Source organism: Tursiops truncatus, chromosome 1, assembly GCF_011762595.2.
Source record: "Tursiops truncatus isolate mTurTru1 chromosome 1, mTurTru1.mat.Y, whole genome shotgun sequence".
NCBI lineage: Eukaryota > Metazoa > Chordata > Mammalia > Artiodactyla > Delphinidae > Tursiops > Tursiops truncatus.
The window spans coordinates 102,011,337-102,036,356 of NC_047034.1; the positions used below are offsets into that span (position 1 = coordinate 102,011,337).

The following is a 25,020-nucleotide window of genomic DNA, read 5'->3' on the forward strand; positions in this document are numbered from 1 at the left end:
AAAGGAATCCAAATCAGAAAAGAAGAAGTAAAGCTGTCACTGTTTGCAGATGACATGATACTATACATAGAGAATCCTAAAGATGCTACCAGAAAACTACTAGAGCTAATCAATGAATTTGGTAAAGTTGCAGGACACAAAATTAATGCACAGAAATCTCTGGCATTCCTATACACTAATGATGAAAAATCTGAAAGTGAAATCAAGAAAACACTCCCATTTATCATTGCAACAAAAAGAATGAAATATCTAGGAATAAACCTACCTAAGGAGACAAAAGACCTGTATGCAGAAAATTATAAGACACTGATGAAAGAAATTAAAGATGATACAAATAGATGGAGAGATATACCATGTTCTTGGATTGGAAGAATCAACATTGTGAAAATGACTCTACTACCCAAAGCAATCTACAGATTCAATGCAATCCCTATGAAACTACCACTGGCATTTTTCACAGAACTAGAACAAAAAATTTCACATTTGTATGGAAACACAAAAGACCCTGAATAGCCAAAGCAATCTTGAGAAGGAAAAACGAAGCTGGAGGAATCAGGCTCCCTGACTTCAGACTATACTACAAAGCTACAGTAATGAAGACAGTATGGTACTGGCACAAAAACAGAAAGATAGATCAATGGAACAGGATAGAAAGCCAAGAGATAAACCCACGCACATATGGTCACCTTATCTTTGATAAAGGAGGCAGGAATGTACAGTGGAGAAAGGACAGCCTCTTCAATAAGTAGTGCTGGGAAAACTGGACAAGAACATGTAAAAGTATGAGATTAGACAACTCCCTAACACCATACACAAAAATAAGCTCAAAATGGATTACAGACCTAAATGTAAGGCCAGAAACTATCAAACTCTTCGAGGAAAACATAGGCAGAACACTCTATGACATAAATCACAGCAAGATCCTTTTTGACCCACCTCCTAGAGAAATGGAAATAAAAACAAAAATAAACAAATGGGACCTAATGTTACTTAAAAGCTTTTGCACAGCAAAGGAAACCATAAAGAAGACCAAAAGCCAACCCTCAGAATGAGAGAAAATATTTTCAAATGAAGCAACTGACAAAGGATTAATCTCTAAAATTTATAAGCTCATGCAGCTCAATAACAAAAAAACAAACAACCCAATCCAAAACTGGGCAGAAGACCTAAATAGACATTTCTCCAAAGAAGATATGCAGACTGCCAACAAACACATGAAAAAATGCTCAACATCATTAATCATTAGAGAAATGCAAATCAAAACTACAATAAGATATCATCTCACACCAGTCAGAATGGCCATCATCAAAAAATCTAGAAACAATAAATGATGGAAAGGGTGTGGAGAAAAGGGAACCCTCTTGAACTGTTGGTGGGAATGTAAATTGATACAGCCACTGTGGAGAACAGTATGGAGGTTCCTTAAAAAACTACGAATAGAACTACCATATGACCCAGCAATCCCACTACTGGGCATATACCCTGAGAAAACCATAATTCAAAAAGAGTCATGTACCAAAGTGTTCATTGCAGCTCTATTTACAATAGCCTGGAGATGGAAACAACCTAAGTGTCCATCCTTGGATGAATGGATAAAGATGTGGCACATATATACAATGGAATATTACTCAGCCATAAAAAGAAACGAAATTGAGCTATTTGTAATGAGGTGGATAGACCTAGAGTCTGTCATACGAGTGAAGTAAGTCAGAAAGAGAAAGACAAATACCGTATGCTAACACATATATATGGAATTTAAGAAAAAGAAATGTCATGAAGAACCTAGGGCTAAGACAGGAATAAAGACACAGACCTACTAGAGAATGGACTTGAGGATATGGGGAGGGGGAAGGGTAAGCTGTGACAAAGCAAGAGAGAGGCATGGACATATATACACTACCAAACGTAAGGTAGATAGCTAGTGGGAAGCAGCCGCATAGCACAGGGAGATCAGCTCGGTGTTTTGTGACCGCCTGGAGGGGTGGGATAGGGAGGGTGGGACGGAGGGGACGCAAGAGGGAAGAGATATGGGAACATATGTATATGTATAACTGATTCACTTGGTTATAAAGCAGAAACTAACACACCATTGTAAAGCAATTATACTCCAATAAAGATGTAAAAAAATTAATAATAATAACAAGAACAAATACTTTTGCTTTATTTTCCTCTTGCTTTCATACTAAATAACAGACCTGCTGTAGCAAGTATAACTCATTTGGTATAATTTAAGAATTTCAAGAAATTCATTAACATTCTCAGGCCACTAGACCATTATAGTAATTCATTATTATAGTACACATTAAAATGGTGTCTTCTTACAAACACTCTGGAAAACTGACAGTACATAGTAAACACCAATACATGCACACCCCATGACCCAACAACTACACTCCCAAGTATATATTCAACAGAAATGCATATATACACTCACCAAAAGACATGTATAAGAATGTTCTCCACAGCATTATTCATAATAGCCCAGAATCAGAAACCACTCAAATGCCCATCAATGGTAGAATGGATAAATTTTGTATATAATAAAACTAGATAATGAAATACTGTTCAGCAATGAGAATGAATGAACTACAAATACATGCAACAATATGAATGAATCTCACTCTAGTAGGTTGAGTAACAGCCTCCTACGATATCCAGGATTGAAGCCCTGGAACATGTAAATGTTACCGTATATGACAAAAGAGACCTTGTGGATATGATTAAATTAAGGATCCTGAGATGGGGGATTATCCTGGATTATCCAGGTGGGCCCTAAATGTAGATGTAGAGGAATATTTGACTATAAACAAGAGAAGATGATGTGATGATAAAAGCAGAAGCTTTGAACATGGAGGAAGAGCCCACAAGCCAAGGATTATAGGCAGACACTGGAAACTAAAAAAAAGACAAGGAAACAGATTTTCCACTCACAATTAATTTGCAGATTCAGGAACCAACCTCAGCTTTGGCCTAATGAAACTGATTTTGGACTTCTGATCTTCAGGACTGCAAGAGAATACGTTTGTGTTGTTTTAAATCACTAAGTTTGTGATACTTTATTACAGTGGCATCAGGAAACCAATCACTCACAAATATAATGATGAGCAAAAAAAGAGTGTATTATGTATGCATTTACATAAAATAAAAGACAGGCAGAACTGATTTTAGAAGTCAGAATAGTAGTTACTTCTGGGGAGGAAGAAGAAGATAGTGCTGAGACAGGGGCAAAAGGAGGGATTCTGGGATGTTCTTAACACTCTGTTTCTTGATCTGAGGGCTGGCAAAATGAGTATGTTTAATTGTGAAAACCCTTATTTATGTACTTATATGTATGGTATATGTAAGTTTAAAAATTGATGCCTTTTCAACACTTACCTGATAATCTGCTGAAAAAGACATATATTCAAGGAGGTGGGGAAAATACTTACTAAACAATAACTTTATTTCTCAACAACCGTAAAGATTTTGTTTCTCTCTCCAAAGGATTTTAAAAATCTCAACAGACAGAATGTAATAGTTAACTGCTAAAAAATAAGCTAAGAGTAAAATACTGCTTAATTAGCTCTGTTATGCCTGCACCCTAGGACTGTAAATTACAAAAATACAAGTAAAACCACATTTTCTGAAATAACAGCAAACAGAGGAGAAAGTCAAGTACTATATACCAAATGATCAAAATGTCTTTTGGGCCTAGGATTCTTGAAACTAGTAAAAATGGTAATAATAGAAATCTCATGCCATTAATCTATATAGATTATTAAATATAAAAACAATTTATAAAACACATCAGATTTTATTGCTTGAAGAATATAGCATATGAAAATCACAAGAATGTCAAAATGAAAAGTCACTAGGATTCAAACATATAATACATTATCAGATGCAGTAAAATATTAATTAACCTGAACTCTGCATCAAAAAAAAAAGTATGGAAAAATATCTAAGTTGTTTACATAAGAAACAGATATACTTAAAATAGAAAGTATAAGGATGTTACAGTACAAGTTAGAAAAGCCAACACTTATTAACTTATTATTTCTTAGACTAGACTACCTTTGGTACTTAAACTTTTAAAAAAACAATCCCTTCTATTTTGTCCAAATGCACTTCATGGATTCAATACCAACTTCAACTCAAAACATTAAGCAAGATTCACTTAGTTGTGGCATGGAAGAAGTGTATTTAATAAATGTATGACAATATTTCACTTTTTCTAAAACTGCAAAATATGATCATTAAGAAATCTAATACTTGTAAACTTCACTTATTTAGCTCTTCAATTAAAATTGGAATCCTGGCATCTGCCATCTGTCTTTAGACCTGGTGAATATACAAATTTAAATGATTTGGCAACTGACATAGGAATTTAGATTACTTCATACTATCTTAAGTGGCTTTCCATTCTGTTTTCAAAATACAAACAATAGGCCAGTTCTTCAACACACTGGATTCCTATAAAAATCACTACCATAGTTTATTTACTGGAACCAAATTAAAGCTCTTCCCTTGTAATGAGCAGGTTGAAACTATGTTTCATATAGGGCTGATCAATTATGACACACTTTCTTAAACAAAATAAAACAATCATTTTTTTAAAGCTCAATTATGATGGAGACAATGATGCCATTTCAAAAGGAAGCATTGGACACTCTAGGCCATCTAGTCAAGAAATTGTAAAAGTAATGCTAAAAACAATAAGTAAACTATGACTACAAGTTAAATTACAAAAAAATCCGTCTTATAGCAAGCATGCTCATTAACTTTCATTTCTTTCCCCCAGCAAAGGTTTGAATATTCATGAACCTTAGTTAAACCAACGGAACCTAAGCAATTGTTTCACAAGTTCCAATAAACATGGATGGACTAAGCAAGTAATACTATTAACAATCATTGGAGTGAAATACTAAGAATCATGACAGTCCTCAAAACGGGGCAGTCTTTGAAATGTAATAGTGTAGCTCAAGATGAATTATGCTATAATAAAACTTTAGTTTTTACCTCCACATAAAACAAAAACAAAATCAAAACATAACCTACCAAATTTTACAACTACTACTGAACATACTCACCCTAGTTTTTGAATGTCTTGTTTGAGATTTTTTTAAAACAAGTATATTCATCTGAGCATATATATTTAGTGCCTGTATATATACTCATTTTAAAAGACAAAAAATCCAAATACTACAGAACTGAACTCTTTGTTTTTTCAGCAGCCTGATCTAATATCTACTGCATCACATAGCACCTCCCCCCCAATAATTTAAAATTCCCAATTTTTAGTTTAGTTAAAAGGGCAGAGGAAATGCAAATGAAGATTTAGAGCTTCTGTATAAATTTCACTGTATTTTTATAAACTTGAAGTTTTCTGTAACACTGTTTATTGATCAAATAAAGGACTCACTGCTATCTAAAATTTCATAAACACCATTAAAAATTCAAAATTGATATTATACTGAGCCTTAAATTTTCAATAGTTAGAAGAGACAGTTTTTACATGAATAGCACACAATAGATGAAACTTAACGGCAGACATCCCTAGAATACCAATGGCAAGTCCACCAAGATGCATACAAAATTACAGATAAGCATTTCTTTCACTGTTTTCTTGTGCAGGGAAAAACATTTATAGAGGAAATAGAAACTCAGCTGGTGAATTTCAGATATCATCATCATCTTCTTCATCCTGAGAAGATCCTGCCTGGTTGGACGCACTTGCTGAAGCAGCTGCAAGCTGTGCTTGCTGGGCAGCTTGCTGCATTTGAAGCCATTCCTGTTGGGCTAATTCTGCTTGTTGCTGTCTAGCCTAAACACAAAAAACATAAAAAAAAAATAGTAATTTTTAAAAAAACCTACAACATGCACACTTTCATAAACTCAGTCATTATCAAATTTGGATATTTTCCAACCATGATATAGTTGTTGTACATGAGGACAACATGAACTCTATAAGAAAATATAATTAGAGATTGCTTCTTCTCAATTTTCTTAAGGAGAGTTTCCATAAAAATTTTCGATAAAAGTTTCCTTTTATGCTACATAATGGTTCAACTGAAGAACCTAAAAAAATTTAAAGAAAAATCACAACATTCACTCTTTGGTTCCTTTTCCCTGTGTTTCTCTCTCTTCTGTTTCACTTGATTCTTCTGTCCTCTCAACTCATAATTTTGACGTAAACATTTGCAATCTAAAAATTATTTCTGTGGCTTAAAAGTTCACTAGTACAATACCTCTGTTAGGGAAAAGTACTGTACGTGAATGCACCAGATACACTGAATTTCTTTTAAGTTTCTATCACAGTTCCCTACTCTATAGATACATCTCTTTCTTCCTCTGTCCCTCTCCCCTCTCTCTGTAAATACACACGTATGTACACACAAAGAACATACTCTTCCCACATACACACTAGTGAAAATTATTTATCCAGTACTGAATTTAAGTGGGATAATTAAAATCCATTCATTTGAAATATCCTCTATATAAACCACCACAGGATTTGAGAAACCAAGATGCATACATATGCATTACATGCCCTATTGCACGAGCTAAGGCTCCTTCCCAATTTAATTTCATCCATTAGCAGAAAAACCACACCAAGAAGGGAAAAATGAATCTGTTTTTGAAAAGATCATATAATTTCCCATTAGAGTTTACCAAAACAATGTTGTTTCTCCATTTCTGTCTTTTCTCAGAAGTATTCTTTAAGCCTGGCTCATACCCTCCTTTATGAATGGCCAATTGCTAGTCATCATTTAAAACACACATCAGTTTTCAGTTTTTCTTGGTCCTTCTAGGTCACATTTTCTGCTCTATTTCATATTCTGTAATTCTCTATGCATTTCCATACCTATCCATTTTGTTCTCTAATTATGTAAGTATACATCTTTTTTCTCCACTAGAGTGGAGAATAGAAAATGTTTCCATATTCATTGTTGCATTCCCAACATACAGGCCCCCAGTAGTTTCTGACTGGATGAATGTTTTGTGGGAAAACAATGAGGCTCAGCACAACCTTAAGATTTTACCATGTAAATCCCTAACTTTTCTTAATAATCTGTCATAAATGTATTATCCAAACATTCCTAGGGGAAAATTACTACACTTAAAAAAAAATCATTTAGGGACTTCCCTGGTGGTGCAGTGGTTAAGAATCCACCTGCCAATGCAGGGGACATGGGTTCGAGCCCTGGTCCTGGAAGATCCCACATGCCTCGAAGCAACTAAGCCTGTGTGCCACAACTACTGAGCCTGCGAGCCACAACTACTGAGCCTGCGTGCCACGACTACTGAAGCCCGGGCGCCTAGAGCCCATGCTCTGCAACAAGAGAAGCCACCACAATAAGAAGCCTGTGTACTGCAGTGAAGAGGAACCCCTGCTCGCCGCAACTAGAGAAAGCTGCGCTCAGCAATGAAGACCCAATGCAGCCAAAAATAAATAAATAAAAATAAATAAATAAAATAAATTTGTTTAATCTGTAATTTAAAAAAAAATCATTTAATTGTCACCAATTAAGTCCAAATTTCTCAGCCTAGAGTTCAAGATCCTCCAAATTACTGTCTGCCCCAATGTATTTCTCTAATATTCTTTCAAAACATTTGTCTTATGCTCCAAAAAAAAACAAACCAAAAAAACCCCTAGATAAACATAAAGTGTTTCCTAAATACACATCATACCCTCCCACTTTTGCTACCTTTACTCATGCTGATAGTCATTCTATTTGAAATCTGATTTTCACCTACTGAAATTCCACTCTTCCTTCAAGTCAAACTGAAATACTAGTTTCTCCATTAAGTTTGTTCCTGATTCCTTCCAGTATCATTCAGGGTCTAATCAGGAGATAGAAGTTACACTAGTCAGGGAAACAGAAAGAATGTCATATAAAAGATTATTAACCAAGTATAAAGGTGGTAACTAGGTAACTGAAAAGGCAAGAAATGAACACTAAGATATGTGGGTGGCAACTACAGAAAGCAGCCACCAACCCTAAAACTGGGGGAAACAAGGGAAGAGGCTGGGATTTTTAAAACTTGGAAGCTTAGAGCAGCAACCCATGGAAATGAAACTCAGACTTCTGAAGAAAGGGCATAAATTGGCTGGTACTACTACCATCTCTGAGCTCAGAGGAGGGCCTCAAGGTTTGAGACCCAAATCCTTGAGGAAGGGGATGCATGTTCAGGCTGCTTCTGTATTAGAGAAACTGCAAACCAGATTCAGTTCCCACTACAGGAAAAAAATGATGCAGCCAGGGTGATGCATTGCTGGGTTGCTCAAAGGAACCTGAAGCCAACTGAAAGTAAAAGAAAGGAACATGTGCCTTCTTTCATCCAGCCCTGTAATCTCCCTCTAGAGCCCCCTACTGGCAGCACAGTCTAAAGGAAGTCAGCTAGAAAACAGAAATGTGGTTTGCAGAGTACTGTGCCCAGTCTCAAAGCAGAACATAGAAAGGATGGTTTCATGCTGAGATAATTGCTTAGTAACTGGCACACTCCTATATCATTAAAATCTAATGTGATATCTCTGTACCTGGGGATCTCTTTACATCTTCCTCATGAGACTAGTCAACATCATAATACAGCTGTTAATATACCTATATTATACCTTCCCTACAAGACAAAAACGTTATTTGTGTTTTTTTAGGAAATTAAAGACCAGGTATTCTAGTAACTACTTCTACCTATTTTTATAAAGAAATATAGAAAATATTTCCATAAAACACAGGCATGTTTACTTTTATGGCAGGAATACCCAGAGTTCAAAATAGACTGAGAACGCTTCACAGAAAATACTTGAAAATGGTAGGGCAAACCAAATATATTGATTTAATCAACTTAATAATACCTACTTTGTGGCCTAATCAACTATAAATAGATACAATTTTGTGGCACATAAAAGATAATTCAAATAATTTCAAGTCTCTACACAGGTCTTATTGCAAAGTTGCTTTATCTTGTAGTTTGCTCAATGATCTACAAAGACATGTACTGGTTACACTAAAAATTTAACTGACTTTTAGGTATCATCACCCCATATCAGCACCCATACTTTTCTCTCTGAACATAAAAGCATTCCAGTGTCTTTAAAATCAATGTTGATTGGTAAATATTATTTGTATTCATTTCCACAAATTAAAAATTTCAGTGTATTTATTCTGCTTTCTTTTTTTCCCTTTTGCTTCTCACCCAATCCATCCCAAGTATTTTCCTTCTAAAATGGAAGAGTGAAAGAGAAGTAAGTAGGCATATACTTCCTAATTCACTTCTTCTGGAGATTTTCATTGTGTTTTAAGTTTCCCACTTCCACACACTAAAATAACTCATTTATAATTTACAGCTAACTTTAATCTCAACATATTAGATTACCTCCTTTTCAAATAGTTGCTGCTAGGGCTTCCCTGGTGGCACAGTAGTTGAGAGTCCGCCTGCCGATGCAGGGGACACGGGTTCGTGCCCCAGTCCGGGAAGATCCCACATGAGCCATGGCCTCTGAGCCTGCGCGTTCGGAGCCTGTGCTCCGCGATGGGAGAGGCCACAACAGTGAGAGGCCCACATACCGCAAAAAAACCACAAACAAACAAACAAATATTTGCTGCTAACAGTCAAAGATAGCTTCAAATGAGGCTGCTATTGTTTTGGCATATAAAATAAAGTCTAAATGATTAAGTGAAATGAAAGTTATGTAAAAGATGTTATAATAATTTATCAGTTCCTTTTATATTTAAGACTAAAGTACTTTATGCTCTAGGAAAAAAAGTACTAAGCGGCTGCTATAATTTTACTTCTCTTCTGATTTTTCTCACAATAGCAAAGAAATACTAGGGTATTTTCACCCATAGGTCAGGGCAAGAAAGAAGGGAGATAAGGGGAAAAAAACAAAACAAAATAGATGACAAGGGTAGAGAGCTGAAGACAGATATGGCAGTCAGTCAGTTATTTTTCATTCATCTTTTTGCCCTAGAAACGATAAAGCATGTTCATTTCACTTAAAAGTTCCAAAATAAATTTAAGCAAACAAAATGGTGGCTAGAGCATTAGCACAGTATAGTAGAAAGAGCACAGGTTTTGGAGTCAAAAGGTACTTACCTTTCATTTGTTTAAGTCAATCCTTCCCAGTACTAAGCTTCATAATGATAGGAACCATGTCTCTTTTTTATACTGTTAGAAGCCTAGCACCTAGCACTATATCTGGTAAATAGTGAAGACTTTAATAAATGTCTGTAGAACAAATGATCTGATCTCATGCAAGCTTCTCTATCTCTGAGTCTGTTTCTTAAGGCATAAATGGGTATAGTAAAATTTGTATTACTCATTAAGAACTCTGCAAAGTATATAACGTATTTAGCAGAGCACCATTTTCCTTTTATCAAATATTTCCTTTGGCACCCTGTAGGTGATCTGCAATAGTAGAGACTCAATAAATAATAGTCATTAGCTTTTTTTTTTAAAGACATCTTGCTATTTCATGCCTCTTTTTTTTTTTTTAATAAATAAATTTATTTATTTATGGCTGTGTTGGGTCTTCGTTGCTGTAAGCGGGCTTTCTCTAGTCTAGCTGCGCGCGGGCTTTCTCTAGTTGCAGAGAGTGGGGGCTACTCTTCATTGCAGGGCGTGGGCTTCTCACTGCGGTGGCTTCTCTTGTTGCAGGGCACAGTCTCTATGCGCACGGGCTTCAGTAGCTGTGGCACATGGGCTCAGTAGTTGTGGCTGGCAGACTTCTAGAACGCAGGCTCAGTAGTTGTGGTGCACGGGCTTAGTTGCTCCGCAGCATGTGGGATCCTCCTGGACCAGGGCTCGAACCCATGTTCCCTGCTTTGGCAGGCAGATTCTTAACTACTGAACAACCAGGGAAGTCTGCCATTAGCTTTTAAAAAAAATTATCATTCCTCATTTGGTACCTCATATTCATAAGGATTATAACACTGTTTGCATGTGCTCATGCCTGCCTCAAAGGCTTTTCCACTTTAGCACCTATTTCATAGGTTGTTGTGAGGATTAAATGAAATAATACTGGTAAATTACTTGGCAACATGATTAACACATGTTTAGAACTCAAATGTTGGTAAGCTTTTATCTTCCTTATTAGTTTAAATGGTATCTGCTGTCTAGTCCTTGATAACACTTAAAATTCAAATGCTTTTAAATATAAACCAAACTGGTTGTTATGACTGCAAAGAGATCAGTTATGGTACTCATCTGGAAGAGATGACCTAAAATGGTATTTCCCAGTTCTAATGGTAATTACAGTAACTGGTAGCAATTCTTATTCTATTCAAACCAAACCTGTCTTTCAATTTCAAATGAGAAGCCAGAACTTTGTAGGGAAAAAACAATATCACCTTCTCCCCTCTTTTTTTTTAATAATGGTGAATAGGTTCTTTAACCTCCTTGAACCTCAGAATTGTAATTTGGAACATCAAGGTTGAAGTAAATGATTTTCAAAAGTCTCTTCCATCCCTAGAGTTCTGTGCTTCCTTGACTTACCAACCCAACTCAGTCATCCATTCAACAAATAGTTACTGAATACTCCCCCTGTGCTAGTTACCATGTTAGGTGGGTGCTAGAGATACAACTAATAATGGGTCCTGCCCTCAGGGAGCTTACAGACTAATGGTAGGGACAGACATTTATAAATGACCATACAGCTCTATTCCCATGATGAAATAAGTATCTCTATGGAACTGAAACACTCCATATTTTACATCCTGTTTGCCATAGAACAACCTCTGGCCCAACGATTTAGGTCTAACTTTCAAGATCTTCCCACTGGAAAGTCAGTCAAATGCTTTATTTCAAAAAAGTATTTACATATAGACAGTTTGCTTGAGCAATCTGAGCATTTTAGTAGTACCCAAAAATGGAATGGATTATTTTTTAAGCTGTTATCATAAATTTTCAAGTTCATAATTGCTTGCCCCTGCCTTTGCAGGGTAGGTGGGGAGGAGGTACAGAGAAGAGAAAGTAAAAATACCGTTAAGGTACCTCAGCCCCAGCTGATAAGTTTTGCCTTGAACAGTGATTTGCATTCTTAATAATCAGGTTATTAAGCTCTCAGCCTTATGTGGAGTAAATATTCAGTCACATTCAAGAATCACTGTACTCTGTAACTGTCTTCTCCCCAGCTTCAAGGAACCTGGTAGAGAAGAAGGAAACGCCAATTTTTCTCTCTCAATTTCTTCCTCTTGTTCTTGCCCTGCATACTTGTAGGTATTCTAGGTGTTGCATCCCATGCCTGAGTGGAAAGGACTGATGGAAAGCTTTTTTGTGTTGGTCTTTGCCATCAGCATGGGGTATGTGTGCATACTGGTTGTAGTGTCTATTCACTCCATGTGAAAGCTGTGCTGTGTGGGCTTCTGCATCCCCTTATCTTCATCCCTAGGTATTTTTATTAGGTAATAAATGCTGCCAGCCTTTGTTGCCTCTACTATAACACCAAGGAACAGTGAACCATGGGGAGAACACGAGGGGTGAGATATACTATAGCAGTCATCTTTGGAAAATATGGTCTTCCACAGAGGATAGCTCCGAAATGTGTTACAGAGCTTGCTTCTATTTTGCCACCAAGGGGACCTGGAAGGGAATGAAGAAGGTACCCAGGATTCTAAGGATGGGCCAAGGCAGGCCCAGAAGATGGTACAGAGATAACATTGGTGAAATTCTAAGAGGCTAGCCACAAATTCCATTCAGTCCCAGCTCCCTGTGGTCCCCTCCTTTCTTTTTTTTTTTTTTTTTTTTTTTTTTTGCGGTACGTGGGCATCTCACTGTTGTGGCCTCTCCCGTTGCGGAGCACAGGCTCCAGACGCGCAGGCTCAGCGGCCATGGCTCACGGGACCAGCCGCTCCACGGCATGTGGGATCTTCCCGGACCAGGGCACGAACCCGTGTCCCCTGCATCAGCAGGCGGACTCTCAACCACTGCGCCAGTAGGGAAGCCCCCCTCCTTTCTTAAAAACTAAAGGGATATTAGTACTTGTTGCTAATCCTTCACAGACTGGACATTAGAACTGTGACAAGCAAGAAAGCAGAAAAGTTTTCTCCCTTTCTCTGCTCCACTGGCCCTTCAAAGTTTTTAAGATTAGAATGTTTTAAAGGTGTATTAAAGACCTAATTTAACTACAAAGTAGATGTTAATCAGATTTTTCTTATATGCCATTCGTCTAAAAATTTGATACAATATTTTCTCACCAGTCTATCATTTTAAATCTTAAGAATGTTTAGGTATACTTTTCATGCTTTTAAATGGCCATTCTGCCTGAAAAAACATCAAAATAAAATCTCAGTAGTTATTTGGAGTTGTTCTCAGAAAATAGGCTGCTGCAAGTATTTGCTTTTATATAAAGTAAAAAACTAGCCAGACCTAACATCAGGCTCTATGATCAAACAATCAGCCACAGAAAAAATATTTGGGGGTACGTATGTTGACTAAGGAAATGATTTTAGAAACCAGTATGATTTTGGTTAGTAAACAGGGTCAGATTCAGATGAAAATAATTTAAAATGTGTTACTTACTTTTGCAAATAATTCCTGTTGCTGTCTCAATAACTCTTCTTCAGGAATACCAAGGTTTTCCAAACGAGAACTGGCCTTTCTTCTTTTTAATGCTACTGTCTTGCATTCTTGTAAGACTTCTTTTACTTCACTGATATAAGAGCCAAAGCCTAAACTTTCTAGTGCTGGGGAAATGAAAATATGAAAACATGAAAAAGTGGTAAAAACACAACTTTTTCTCTCACCTATGGAACATTAAGTTTGGTGAGGGTTTTGGGCTGGGTGTTGGAGGGGAAGGTTGTTGCTTTCTAATAATTTTACCTATTTTATAGCTGCACAACAATCATCGGTATGGCTAAGACAAAATATTTTATCTAACTTTCTTAATATTAGATGGCAAATTAGTTAAAACTTAAGGAACATTTCAAGGCACTGGCCTTCACTTTTCCTTTTCTTTCTAATTTTTTAAAAACCAAAGCATTTCCTGGAGGAAAAAAAAAAGTCCAATGTAAGAACATGTGGTTTTAGTAAGAAAACATTTTTCCTATACCACTCATAGTAAATCAACCATTAAGTCATCACTTTCTCAAAGAATACAAAAAGAGCAAATATTTGGAATATATTTGTTAATAAAACATATTTTGTACCATTTGGCTTAGAAAAAGTAGGCTGGTAACACATGCTCTAACTTTCAGCAGGATAAGATGAAAGAATAGATAAGTTCTTTTGTCTAATATACCAACAGGAAACTAGTATTTTTAGCAAAGACACTCAAACTGCTAAGTTTAAGAAATACTGGTGGAAAGAGCTTATGAAATTCAGCATTTATATTCAACCAAAGTTTCCCTTGAAAATAAAACTTAACAGGAAACACTATAAAAATATTTAAAGTGACATGGCAGAAAAACTGGGATAAAGGAAGACTATAAGGATGGAAGAAACATTAACAAAAAATTATCTCCCTTTATTTTTTCACATTTAGAAAGAAAAATTTGTAAGAAAAAAAGGCCTTCTGTAATCCAGAAAGACAAAGCATAAAATTTCCTTTTGGCTCACTGTATTTAAGATTATATAGTTTTCTAAATGTTAAGGCCCCAAAATCATATTTTGCTTTCTGAGCCACTGATGAAATATAGGTGGTGAAAAACACAGTAAATGAACTTAAGTTAGTTCATCAGTTCTTACAGTCTTTCAACAACTATGATGAGCCAGACTCCCTCAGTAAAGATGCCCTAAGTTCCAACTTTAGGAATTTGCTCTTCAAGGAGAATACCAAATATACCTTTAAAATCTACATTCCCATATAAGCTGTGTTTTTTAAGGCATTTTGAATGACTTACAACTTTAATTATTTCATATATTAAGCTGTTTTCATAAACCGTCTTTAGAAATAATGTGATGCCAAAAAGCAGACTGCTATTACTTGAATTTTAATTAACTTACAGACCCTCCCCTTGTTCCCCCCAAATTTCAATAAGACATTATTCTTATTCTGAGTTCTGTTTACCAAATTAACCACCACCTAATCCCTGGCCTCAAGGAGTTTGGAGTATAGTAGGAAATTAAGTGAAAATTAGGCAGCCTGAATTTTTTACTTGAATTGACAGACATTATTTTTTAAGTGTCAATGCTAGAAGCCAAAGTTTTATCTTTTCTCTCTCTTTTTTTTAAATAAATTTATTTATTTTTGGCTGCATTGGGTCTTCGTTGCTGCACGCAGGCTTTCTCTAGTTACGGCGAGCAGGGGCTACTCTTTTTTTTTTGGCTGCGTGGGGTCTCTGTTGCTGCGCGTGGGCTTTTCTCTAGTTGCGGCGAGCGGGAGTTACTCTTCGTTGCGGTGCACGGGCTTCTCATTGGGTGGCTTCTCTTGTTGCAGAGCACAGGCTCTAGGCACGCAAGCTTCAGTAGTTGTGGCACTCAGGCTCAGTAGTTGTGGCGCACGGGCTTAGTTGCTCCACGGCACGTGGGACCTTCCTAGATGAGGGCTCGAACCCGTGTCCCCTGCATTGGCAGACGGATTCTTAACCACTGCGCCACCAGGGAAGCCCCAAGCAGGGGCTACTCTTCATTGCGGTGTGCGGGCTTCTCATTGTGGTGGCTGCTCTTGTTGCAGAGCACAGGCTCTGGGCGCGCAGGCTTCAGTAGTTGTGGCTCACGGGCTCTAGAGCGCAGGCTCAGTAACTGTGGTACACGGGCTTAGTTGCTCCGCAGCATGTGGGATTTTTCAGGACCAGGGCTCGAACCTGTGTCCCCTGCACTGGCAGGCGGATTCTTAACCACTGTGCCACCAGGGAAGTCCCTCTTTTCTCTTTTTTAAAGGCACAAGCATAGTAGTGCATTTTCAATAATACTGGCTGGAGACAGTACCAAAAGAAATCAGTAAATGATTTAAGGTGTCCCACCACATTCTAAAGAAAAGTCTTATTTTCTTATTCTAAAGAAAAGTTTTGGGCTTCCCTGGTGGCGCAGTGGTTAAGAATCCACCTGCCAATGCAGGAGACATGGGTTCGAGCCCTGGTCCGGGAAGATCCCACATGCCGCGGAGCAACGAAGCCCGTGTACCACAACTACTGAGCCTGCACGCCACAACTACTGAGCCTGCATGCCTAGAGCCCGTGCTCCGTAACAAGAGAAGCCACCGCAATGAGAAGCCCATGCACTGCAACGAAGAGTAGCCCCCACTCGCTGCAACTAAAAGAAAGCCCGAGCACAGCAACGAAGACCAAACGCAGCCAAAAAGAGAAAAACAAATACCATATGCAGGCAAAAATTTTAATAAATAAATTAAAAAAAGAAAAGTCTTATTTCCTTAGCCCTACAACAAGGTTCTCCAAGATCTAGCCCCACTTACCTTCCCAGCTTTATTTCTGCCATTAAATCCCTGCATACTTTGTTAAACCTGACCGCTCAATGTTTCCCAACAGGCACCAGTTTCCCACATTCGTGCTGACAGTAATTCATTCAAGGCCTGGATCAAACTATATCTTCAAATTAAGCTTGCCTGATCCTCCTAGACAGAAGTAATCTCCCCCTTTTGAAATAAGATAGACTTAGAATTTGGAACTTGGTTGTCACTGTATTTGTATAACCTTGGATATGTTACTTAGTATCTCTAAGCTTCAATTTCCCATCTGTAAAATGAAAACAGCATCTATTTCACAATATCTTCCTACAGCCAGAAGCACTATAGTGGTTAAGCTTGCAGCCCCACAGGGACTGACTCCCAGCTCTGCCTCATATTAGCTGTGTGAGTCAGGGTAAGTTCCTTCACCTCTGTTCCTCTAAAACAAGAATAACAGTACCTACATCTCATCAGATCAGGTTGCTGTGAAGAATAAATGAATATAAACAAAGAGCTAAGAACACAGGCTGGCCCACAGAAGGAGCAAAATTAAGTATTCACTATTATATTTTTAATACTTTAAGGATTGTGGAAATCAACAAGTGATTAACCTATGGCATTTAACAACACAGTGTCTAACATGTAAGAGTCCCTTAACTTGGACATATTATTCATCTTTTATTCATCTTTTTGTTGTTGTTGTTCAGAAAACATTTAGGGGAAATTTAGGGTGAAATTTAGGGTGGGCACATTTCTTAGTTTATAATTCTACCACTTCAGAAAGAGCAATAATTTTACTGAAAATATTTAATTTAAAAAACATCACTCAAGAACTACTATGACTTTTCAGATGGGGAAAGCAAGCCCCTGGGAGGGCGAGAGCCCAGTCGGGCAGCTACTGGGGGAGAGGCTGGGTGCCACTGACGTTTGTGGCTTCACTCAGCAGGCCAACTGCCCCCTCCCTGAGGCCACTCAGAAGTCACTGGGTGGGGAAGGGGCGTTCAAGAGGTAAACATGATTCCAGCAGGGGACAGCCCCAAGGTCCCAAGGGAGGGCTGGTCAGGCAACGGCTGCCTGGACAGGTATCATCTTCACGTGATGAGATGAGAAGGCTGAACGTGAAGACCTTCTTCCAGCCCCTATGTGAGCGAGAGTAGATTCAGAAAACTGCCGCTACGTGGCAGCAGTCACGGCTTTACTGTTCACCAGCTTCCCAGTTGAAGGGTTGTCAGGGCACACAGGTGCACACGGCCACAAAACACGGCATCTTAAATAATTTCCAGAACATGATATAGCACAGCCCCAGCCTCTCCAGCAAGAGACTTCGCTACAGTTTAGGGTAATATTCTGATGATGTGGGGCTTCTTGCAGCTCCCCAGTCACCTTCCATGAGTCGGCGGGAATCATCTAAATGGACCCCGCTTCCCGGAGCAGAGGCCTAGCCGTCGCACTGCACTTCCGCCTGGAGCTCCTTGGTGACGTAGTTGGCCAGCATCGCCAGCAGCTGCTGCTGCAGGGCCTCACTGCCCATGACCAGGATGGTCAGCTGCACGGCGTCTGTCCATTCCAGGCGCCTGACGATGGCAGTGGCTTCGTTAAGGAGCTTCTGATGCTCAGGAGATGGCAGCTCCATTATGATCTGAGGAACTGGCTTAAACTGTCCACTTGTCATCCAAGCGCCTAACAAACCCCCGACGGCCCCCCCAACGGCTAGTCCTGGTGGCCCGCCCACCAAACCACCAACGAAGGCCACGGCCCCTGTGACCAGGCCGCCCCTCCCAGAGTGCCTGACGGCCGCCCGCATTTTCCTCTCCTCGGAAACGGAGCACAGGAGCCTCATGATGTCCTCCACCGCGACAGGCATCGCAGACCTGCAGAGGCGGCGCCGCGAGGTCACAGGCTGGCAGGCGCCGGGACTTTTTTTATTCATCTATATCTTTTCTCTTACACTTAAGAGTATGCTAGTAAGTATACAGGACCTAAATAAATGTATAGCTATGCATTATCACACCACTGAATTCAAGCTGAACAAGTATATTAAATTTACTAAATTAAGTCAATACACTTGAGAGAACTCTTCAAAATGTCATGAATCACTAGACTAGACATTAAAAACTTCAATCCAATCTACCTTAAACCATGGAGGGCTTGGGTTAAAAATTAAAAAACAGAAACAAAAAACTCACTTTTAAACACATCTAAGGTTGAAAACACTGTTTTCAAAAAAAAAAAACTGCAAGTAAGTCCAAGGTTAATATTTAATATTATTGAAAGAGCTATACTCTCAATGCTGAGTACACTGTACTCTCAATAAAATGGTTCAACAGGAGCAGCCATAAATTTAATTTCAAAACTGCATTGACTTTAATCCTAATTTTAAACACACTTTGGCTAACGGATATGAGTAACTGGACACAGCATTTTCTAAATGGGGATATTTTACATCATCTGTTATCATGTAGTAATAATATCCCTATTTTACATAAAGGAGAATCTTGAAGGATAAGGAAAATGGCTCCTAAGCAGGGCCATCCGTTAACAGTTGTGCAGGTGGTTCAGTGCACAACAGCAGCGTATCTGAGGAGAGCCATTCATACTGTAAACATCATAGATTTGTATGCTTATTATAGCACTTTTTCTGGCAGATGGTAGTAAAGGTTTTTAAGGAAGGAGTGTCTCAACAGCCATTTATGATAAAAACTCTCCAGAAAGTGGGCATAGAAGGAACCTACCTCAACATTCTAAAGGCCATATATGACAAACCCACAGCAAACATCATTCTCAATGGTGAAAAACTGAAAGCATTTCCTGTAAGATCAGGAACAAGACAAGGGTGTCCACTCTCATCACTATTATTCAACATAGTTTTGGAAGTCCTAGCCATGGCAATCAGAGAAGAAAAGGAAATAAAAGGAATCCAAATTGGAAAAGAAGAAGTAAAACTGTCACTGTTTGCAGATGCCATGATACTATACATAGAAAATCCTAAAGATGCCACCAGAAAACTACTAGAGCAAATCAATGAATTCAGTAAAGTTGCAGGATACAAAATTAATACACAGAAGGAGTGCCTTTTTCTAATTTGTACAAAGGGATTTTATGGACTATTGATGGCCCTCGCTCTAAGGATCTCAGAGTAAAAGTCAAAAAATATATATATATATATTTTAAAATTTGTGGATAAAACACATATCACTTGTTTCTCAGAGGTCTGTCTGCTACCCTCTGCCATCTACCTTAAAACTGTACCCAGAAAAGTGCATGGAATATTAAGGAAAAAAAAACATTTAGCATGTTTTTTTCAATTCAAAAGACAGATATTAAGACAACTACTTAAAAAAAAAAGGTAAAAATGTCCACCCAACAATTTTAATACAGTCGTATCTTATATTTTACCAAAAATGATGTACTCCTCAAAAGTTTTGTTATAGGGCTTCCCTGGTGGCGCAGTGGTTGAGAGTCCGCCTGCTGATGCAGGGGACACGGGTTCGTGCCCTGGTCTGGGAAGATCCCACATGCCGCGGAGCGGCTGGTCCCATGAGCTATGGCCGCTGAGCCTGCGCGTCCGGAGCCTGTGCTCCGCAACGGGAGAGGCCACAGCAGTGAGAGGCTTGCGTACCGCAAAAAAAAAAAAAAAAAGTTTTGTTATAACATGAATTTGTGTGAATTACTTTATACTTCATATGCATAATGCATGCTTTTCATTTGAAAAAACTAAAATATAAAAAATAGCATTCTCTAATTTCTCTATTTTCTTTTGTTTGTATGTTAGGTGATGGAGGTATGGAGGTGATGTAGTTAGCTTAAAATATATTAAGAGGATGTAGGCCAAAGTGACTTCTTGGCTTACTGGCCTGACAAAGACCCTTAAGAATCATGCCCTCTATGGTATCACCACTCGTGGGAATCTGGGACAACAATGAGAGATGGATGGCAGAGCAAGAATCAAATATCATTCATCTTTATATCCTTAGCAGTATCTAGTACAGTGCCAAGTACACAGTAGTATTCGAAAGTAACTGCTGGGTGGCAGAAGGAAAACAAAAACAAAATACATACCAGTTTTAAAGAAAACAGTAAAATCCTAACTTGAAAAGCACCTGATTATGTGATAAATTGTGCAATGTAAATTACATGTCCCTTCAGAAAAAAATTTCAGTATGGATGATTATTTAGGCAATACAATATCATTCTTCTTATTATTACAACTTCTCTGCAATCACTCAGATCCTCTGATTTCAAAACTACTCCACATCCACTTTCCAAAACAGACTGTGGTTTAGGCTTTAGAGCAAGATTCTCAAAATGTGGTCCATGGACTTGTGCCAGAAATGCCTGTAATGGTCCGCAATGAGTTAAGTACGGAAATTCAAAGTAAGCATTTTAAGAACCTTCATGGCAAAACTGTAACTATGTGAAGTGATGGCTGTGTTAACTAATTTTATTGTGGTAATTATTTCATAATATATACACACATCAAATCATTACATTGTAAACCTTAAACTTACACAATGCTACATGTCAATTATATTTCAAAAAGCTGGGGGGAAAAAGAAGAAACTTCATAGCAATTTGACAAAGTAATTTTATTTCTATTGAATGCAGTATCAAAAAATTTCATTGTTTTTCTAGTGATCCATTTTTTTTGTATTTTACCAAAGTACCAGTGTGAGAGGGGTTATAATTTTTTTAAAAAGTCCTTCAACACAGAGCTTGGAGCAACACAACTGCTGAAGAAGTGAATCCTCGGAGACTTTTTCAAACTTTCACTACTTTCAGTTACTATTCTCAAAAACATGAGGAAAAAAAAATGTAGCAAGAGATTTAAAATGCAGAAATAAAATAATATCACTTAAAATATTCTTATTTACACTTTGGCTTTACAAATGGCATCATGATGTAAGGTTAAACATAACAGACTTTCAGCTTTATATTTCAATCAGTATCACTATAAAGTTTTTAAATTATTATTTATTGTAGCATATTTCATGTAAGTTTCTCAATCCTGACAGATTCTCAGTAATTGCTAATTATACCTGAAACCATTAAGTATTATTTATACATAAATGGGGAAACCTTAGTTAACAGATTTGCCTAAGGCCAGACTTTCCGGTACAGAACCTGCAGCTCCTAACTCTCAATGTCAATTCTTTCCATAATGCAACAGAACATGTTAGTACTCATTTAAAGATATGTGTTCACAGAAACCCAGCAACGAAATAAAAGGAACACCTTATAAGCTTAGAACTCCCTCTGTTGTGTGTATGTGATCTTCAAAGTCCATGTTCTTAAACTAAAAATAAGCAAAATAGATAATTTTTTAAAATTTTAACTAGGTTATATAATTTCAGATTTACTGGCAATAAAATTATTTTAACTTCTGCATGCATTTTACAGAACTGCCTCAAATGCTTAATTCGCCCTGACAAGGTAAAGCAAAGTGGCAAGTGAAATGTTCTGAAGCAAAGTTTAGTTCATTAAACTTATTACCAAAAAAATCCAAACTTCAACATGTGAAAATCAAACCACTTTAAAACGTACATTATTCCACTTGGCTATATCTTACATTCTTAAATAATCAACATTGACAGAACAGCATAAAAAATGTCATACCCAACTTTCTAGAGTTAGTCTATAAACACACACTTTAACCACCTAAAAAAATACACACCTTAAGGATTTCTTTTAAAAAATTTTAATCACTCAAGACAAAAGTTTCTTTAAATGATTAAGCAATATGATATCAATATGAGATTATAAATGTATAAAATCTATTCCCCTAACTGGGGAGAATTTGGGGCTAAAATGTAGGTCCTTATCCACTTAACAAAGGCAATGTTAAAAAAAAAAGGTAAATTTATAAGGCTGTAGCAGGTTAATGCGTGATTTTTTTTTTTTAATTAATAAATCATCCTCAGTACACAGGGAAAATGCTTTCACTGGAACTTTTTGACTCATATGTTAAACTGAATTTAGCATATTCCAAAGTTGAGCTGTTTAGCATACTGTTCACTACAGCTGCACTTTTCTTCCATCATGTCAATCAGAAATCTAAATATATCCTAGAAAAGAATAAACTCTACCCAAGAAGACAGATTGTAATGTGTTTTTAGATTTTTGGAATGATCCCCACTTCTGTGGTGTAAACAAATGTTTAGGCAGATCCTTTTGAAATCTTCTGCAATTTTCATTAGAAAGACAATGTTGATAAAAGATCCTTTTTCTCTTTTATGAGTTGTAAAAGGTAATTACAGCTATTTGTGTTGGATAATCTTGTGAAAGGCTTGTGACAACTGCACATACAATGTAAAAATAAAAACACAAGAGGAAACATAGACAACTTGGCTTTCATTTTACTTCAGAGTACACCAAACAAGTAGAAGAAAACACTAGCTTTAAAATCAAATATACTTCTTCCTAGGGATTTTTTTTCTCCTTATGTACTGAAATGGAAATGGCAGAGTATGTTTTAAATCTATCTCCTACACATCATTAAGGATCAAAAATGAATCATTTAATCCTTTTGTCAATATTGACCATAAAATACTGCATATGGTGAATATGAGCAGATGTGTCCTCTACTTCAGAATAATAGGGAAGTCACCTTTTAAAAAGTTAAATTTTAAAAATAAAATGGTAGACAACCGCCTGCCTACCAAAATTAAATTAATCATGATTTTTTTTCTGACTTCAAAAGCAATCAAGAAATTGCTAGAATTTTAATTGGGTTATTATAAAAAGCAAGTTATCACCTCAAATAGAATGCAACCTTTTCATAAGAGTACATGTACAAGTCACAGAAAGTGCTTCCCAAAACATTATGACTAGTAAATGTCTCCCCATCCCTGAAACAAACCATCAGAATATGGTCCCCCAAATCCCTATTAACTGAACTAAATCCTTTCCAAGATGAGAGAAGAAACTGTTAAACTTTCAGAACTGCTGTTCAATAAAAGCTGAAGCGTTTACATCTAAATGGGGATGACAGCAGGAAACAAGGGGGAAATATTCCATGAAAAACATCTCTCACAATCTTTCAACCCAAGCTTTAAAAATCTATCTCCATGGAACAAAGCAAGCTACAGAAAAAAGGAAGAAAGTAAGGAAGGAGGGGAAGGAAAATTAAAGAACACTGCCCCTTTTCTTACAGAATAGAACTGGAGTGCTTTGGCAACTTGTTGATTAACGTTAGGACCATGAAACCATTTTTAAAGCAGAAAATACACTCTATCCAACACTAATAAACTTTACAACGTTGAACATGCACGTTAAGAATATTTTTACTCGTGTTCTGAAAATTCATCTTTTCCTCTACACTGGTGAAAAGGTCGGGTGGGGAAGGGGTACCCTTTCCACTCATGCTTGAACTTCTGGTCTGAATTCTAATTCTCCAAGGCAGAACTTCTGGGTTCCTCTCTCAGTTGTCATGATCTAGGTTCCACTTTAGGCAGGCACTTTCTCAGTTGTCACGTCTAGCTTCCACTTCAGGTAGGCAAAATTCTTGTTGCTTGGGCTTACCTGGCTGTAAATTGAGATCGCTGCTACTACCTTATTTGGGGGGATGTTAGCTGACCTAATCGTTTGAAACCCTTACCTGCATTCGCTGTTTGAAAAGGACCACGAGAATATTACACAGGGATTTTAAGGCACCGGCTGCTTCTATGCCCGCGCAGCTTTTTCAGTTATTAGTACTAACCAGGGGACAGGACTGAAGGCTTTGACATGAACGGGTCACGCGATTAGCACTGTCCCCGGCCCCTCTTTGAAACAAAATCCCACACATACCACTTACCTTGTATGACGTGCTCTGGCGAGATGGTCTTCTTTTCCGATTTATTGCAAATCTCATTGGCTTCAGAAGATATAAGGTGAATGAATTCAGTGCAGCAGTTCACCACCAGCTCCCGGGCATCGTTGGCCACCCGGACATTGGGGAGAGTCTCTTTAATCATCTTATTGATAGCAGCTCTGGGTATAGTGAGATCATCATCGTTTCCAGATGAGGAAGCCATCGTACCTTCCTATCTCTCGCGCCCGACTTTGAAAACTCCCCCAGTTCTGGTCCACTGCTCCACGAAGATTTTTCAAAAGGCTGCCCTCGGAGAGCAATCCGGGGGGCGCTCTGAGAAGAGGGTGCAGAAAATTAAGGGGCGAGGGGTTGGCTCGAGAGGGCGTGGAACACCCGCGTGTGTGAAAGATTCAGGGCGAGGCTGGGAGCAAATTTCGCGGGGGGGAGCTGAGGATTCTGGGGACAGCACTGCCCAGGTCGGAGAGGGGAAGGCTAGGTGGTCCGGAAATCTGAGCACTGGAGAACCCCCTTCGTGTCTCCTCTGCGGGGCGTGCGCTGTCGCCTAACCGGTTCCCCAACGGCGCCGGAGCAGAGGCAAGGTCCAGGGGCACTGGTCTGGCCGCGGTACAGGACGGACACCCAGCGGGCTGGGCTCTACAGAGCCGGAGCCCCCGCCGCCAATGCCGCCGCCGCCAGCAGCCGCTGCTGCCGCCTCAGCCAAACCATCCTTGAGACACCCGCGCCGCCGCCTCACAACATGTCGGCCGCGGCCGCTGCTGTAACCGGGGCAGCCTCCGGGGAACAAATACGGTCAGAACCAGGCACAAGGGGAGCGGCAGTGGCGCCGCTGTGGCCGTTTAGCCTGAACGCAGATCGCAGAAGCCAAAGCCGCGGAAACGGTGGTCCGTCC

The 25,020-nt window shown here is 38.4% G+C and overlaps 1 protein-coding gene and 1 pseudogene across 1 annotated transcript; both read right to left on the reverse strand.

The window, feature by feature from the left end:
* Positions 1–2,137: 2,137 nt before the first annotated feature.
* Positions 2,138–25,020, reverse strand: DR1 (down-regulator of transcription 1). Its single transcript, XM_019919914.3, has 3 exons — positions 24,114–25,020; positions 13,501–13,664; positions 2,138–5,803 (listed from the first exon to the last, which is right to left on the reverse strand). Exons 1-3 carry the CDS (start codon positions 24,331–24,333, stop codon positions 5,657–5,659), a joined length of 531 nt encoding a protein of 176 aa, XP_019775473.1. The 5' UTR covers positions 24,334–25,020; the 3' UTR covers positions 2,138–5,656.
* Positions 13,671–21,547, reverse strand: LOC101328029 (protein C19orf12 homolog pseudogene; annotated as a pseudogene).

What these genes read in the sequence shown, in the direction of transcription:
- DR1 (XM_019919914.3), bottom strand. Translation starts at nt 24,333, where the DNA reads ATGGCTTCCTCATCTGGAAACGATGATGATCTCACTATACCCAGAGCT. An exon ending in GCCAGAGCACGTCATACAAG is followed by an intron (nt 13,665 to 24,113) that starts GTAAGTGGTATG and finishes TCATTTCCCCAG; the next exon opens with CACTAGAAAGTTTAGGCTTT. An exon ending in AACAGGAATTATTTGCAAAA is followed by an intron (nt 5,804 to 13,500) that starts GTAAGTAACACA and finishes TTTTGTGTTTAG; the next exon opens with GCTAGACAGCAACAAGCAGA.